This window comes from Gavialis gangeticus, unplaced genomic scaffold, assembly GCF_001723915.1.
Source record: "Gavialis gangeticus isolate Ggan-Ray unplaced genomic scaffold, GavGan_comp1, whole genome shotgun sequence".
Classification (NCBI taxonomy): Eukaryota; Metazoa; Chordata; order Crocodylia; family Gavialidae; genus Gavialis; species Gavialis gangeticus.
Window position 1 is genome coordinate 1,850,307 of NW_017728981.1, and position 3,388 is coordinate 1,853,694.

General features: G+C 65.9%; 1 protein-coding gene across 2 annotated transcripts in view; it reads left to right on the forward strand.

The window, feature by feature from the left end:
- NACA (nascent polypeptide-associated complex alpha subunit) overlaps nucleotides 1-3,388 on the forward strand; it is a 19,947-nt gene that overhangs the window by 14,249 nt on the left and 2,310 nt on the right. For both annotated transcript variants that reach the window (XM_019511622.1, XM_019511629.1), the window contains one exon: nucleotides 3,271-3,356. In XM_019511622.1, the coding sequence (XP_019367167.1) occupies nucleotides 3,271-3,356 (86 nt within the window). The remainder of the gene's footprint in view (nucleotides 1-3,270; nucleotides 3,357-3,388) is intronic.

Here is a 3,388-nt window from a genome sequence, read left to right on the forward strand (position 1 = left end):
CCCCTCCCTGCCCCATAGCCCTGGCTCCAGCCCCTTCCTCCCCCACGGCCTTGACTCTGGCCTCTCCTGCCTCCCCTCCCTGCCCCATGGCCCCAGCTCTGGCCTCTCTTGCCACCCCTCCCTGCCCCATAGCCCTGGCTCCAGCCCCTTCCTCCCCCACGGCCTTGACTCTGGCCTCTCCTGCCTCCCCTCCCTGCCCCATGGCCCCAGCTCTGGCCTCTCTTGCCACCCCTCCCTGCCCCATAGCCCTGGCTCCAGCCCCTTCCTCCCCCACGGCCTTGACTCTGGCCTCTCCTGCCTCCCCTCCCTGCCCCATGGCCCCAGCTCTGGCCTCTCTTGCCACCCCTCCCTGCCCCATAGCCCTGGCTCCAGCCCCTTCCTCCCCCACGGCCTTGACTCTGGCCTCTCCTGCCTCCCCTCCCTGCCCCATGGCCCCAGCTCTGGCCTCTCTTGCCACCCCTCCCTGCCCCATAGCCCTGGCTCCAGCCCCTTCCTCCCCCACGGCCTTGACTCTGGCCTCTCCTGCCTCCCCTCCCTGCCCCATGGCCCCAGCTCTGGCCTCTCTTGCCACCCCTCCCTGCCCCATAGCCCTGGCTCCAGCCCCTTCCTCCCCCGTGGCCTTGCCTCTGGCCTCTCCTGCCTCCCCTCCCTGCCCCGTGGCCCCGGCTCTGGCCCCTCCCTGCCCCGTGGCCCCGGCTCTGGCCTCTCCTGCCTCCCTTCTCTCCCCTCCTGTGGTCCCAGCTATGGTGGCACCTGCATTGTCAGGTCCCATGAAGCTCCCAGCTCCAGCAGCTGGCATGGCTGTGACAATTGCCAGACCCACTGCCCCAGCCCAGGCCCCTGGGGCCCCAGCTGCTTCTGCAGCTCCAGGCTCTCAGCCTGCTGCCATCTCCCTGGCTCCCCCCGCTCCAGCCGCTTCCATTTGTCCTCTTATCCCCAGTTCCTCTGATATCCCCTTGGGCACCCCTGTGACAACAGCTGGGTCACTGCCTGCTCCTCCGCTGGCTCCTGTCACCCCTCCTGATACTGCAGCTGCTCTGGTAGGGCCTGCCCCTGGGATCCCGGCTGCTACGGCTCCATCTCGGAGTCCTGCCTCTCTGGCAGCTGCCCCAGGTCCCTTGTCTCCCCCCACGACACCAGCAGCAGCTCGTGCTTTGCCACCAGGTCTAGTCCTGGCCTCCGCAACCCCCTCTGCTTCCACTCCCCTGACAGCCCCTGGACCACAGCCTGGGACACCAGCCACAGCTGCTCCCCCCTCTCTGCCAGCTCCTGCCCCTGCCCCCATGACCTCTCCTGCTCCCTTGGGAACCCCGGCTGTGGCCCCGGTGACATCCCCCACGGCGCCAACCTGCAGCTCTGCCCCTGTACCTGTCCCTATGACCTCAGTAGTGGGGGCTCCACTCCCTACCCCTGGGACCCCTCAGGTTCCCACCTCTGCCCCCAAAACACCTTTGGCAGCTGCTTCTCGGCTATGTCCTGCCCCTGCTGCCCCTCCCAAGTCCCCCACTTCTGAGTCCCTCCTGCCCCTTCTCCTTCCTCCTGCTTCCCCTGGGCTGGGGGCTCCAGCCCTCCTTTGCCCTGCACCCCCTGCCCCCTCTGAGGCTCCAGGCTCTCCCCTGCTCTCTCTCTCTCCTGCCCTTACAGCTTCTCCCAGGGCCTCTGTTCTTCCTCCTCCAGCTGCCCCAGCCCCATCTCTTTCTCCTGAGGCCCCTCTGGCCCCAGCTCCGGTCACCCCCACTCTGCCTGCTGCCTCTCTGAGCCCTCTTTCTCCTGCTGGGGCTCCTGCTTCTGTCCCAGAGCCATTAGTGGAGTCTGCCACCCCCAGCTCTGCTTCGGGTGACAGCCTGGCTCCTTCCGTCCAGGCCCCCAAGACACAAGCTGCGCCATGTCCGGCTTCTGCAGCCCTTCCTGCTTTTCCTGTTACCCCAGTGAGTGCTGTAGTGCAGCCTCCTGCCCCTAAGAAGAAGCTGTCACCTGCCCCCACCCCTGCCAAGCTGCCTGCTCCTCCAGCCTCAGCTGCTCCCACTCCCAAAGCCCCACCTCCAACCCCTGCCCCTGCTCCTGCCATTGAGGATGACGAGCTGCCGCCCCTGATCCCCCCGGAGGGGCCCGCTGACGAGCCGCCCCTGCAGCCCGTCCTGGTGGACCTCTCCTCTCCCAGAGCGGCCGCAGCCCCGGCCGATGTCCCTGCTCCTCTTCCTGCGGCCCCGGCTCTGGCCAAGCCGCCCGTGCTGAAGAATGACAAGGGTATTTGTTACCTGGGTGTGCTGTGCGCATGGAGTGTCCCCAGCCGCCCGCCGTGCACTAACCCACAACCCAGCTTGGTAGTCTAGAGGGTGGCGTCACCACAGCCTGCCTGTGCCAGGGTGGGCAGGCAGACTGCGGGTGCTGCATGGTATTGCGTGTCACTAACGGGGCTCCCACACACACGTACGCACGGAGCTTGGGGGGAAAAGGGGGGTTCAGCTCTGTGTTTCCCAGTCACCGGGTTTGAGCCCCGGGTGGCTGCTTTGCCAGTGTCTGCTGCGTGTCTAACCCATCCCTCCCTGGGCCACCTGCCTCTGCGTCCGGGGCTGCAGGGTCACTCCAAGGTCTTCAGAGGTTGGGGTAGGATGCAGTCACTCTGGAGCTGCCCATGAGGCAGGTGCTCACTGCTTTGGCTTCCCTCTGTGTCAACCACATCCATCCACTTCCCTGCCTTTCGGGGGGGTGGGGGGGATGCAGCTGCCACTTGAGTGTGCCCCACAGGCCGAGGGCACATGCCAGTTTACCTGTTTGTGGCTGTGTCCAGACTACAGCAGTGCCGGCACAGGGCCACCAAGCTGCTGCCTTGCCCACTGGGAGATTTGTGCCAGCTTCACCCCTGGCAAAGCCACTGGCCCTGACTTCAGGGCCTGGCACAGTCACTGGCTTACAGGACCCAGAGCCATCTCACCCGATGGGGGTTTGTCCCCACCAATGGAGCCAGCAAGAGGCCAGGCTCCAGGAGAATCGGATCTGGTCCCTATGAGCTACGCTGGCCTATTCCCTTGAGGGACCGGAGCCACCTTCACGCTGGTGTCTGGCACATAGCACTGTGTTGTCAAGGGTCGGGCTGGGTCCTGAGAAAGGCCCAGCCTTTGTAATCCACTGGGCCTGGAGAACAAACTGGGCACCCAGCACCACAGCACCATGGTGGGAGCACAGCCTGAGCAGGTCTGGCTGTTATGTCTGGGCCTGCCTGCCCCTCGCTCTGTGCTGGGAAACCTGACCCCCATTTTGTCTCCCTAGGGTCTGGCACAGAGTCCGACAGTGACGAATCTGTCCCAGAGCTCGAGGAGCAGGACTCCACACACGCCACAACACAGCAGGCGCAGGTGAGGGCCCCGCCAAATGTCCCACGGGGGGG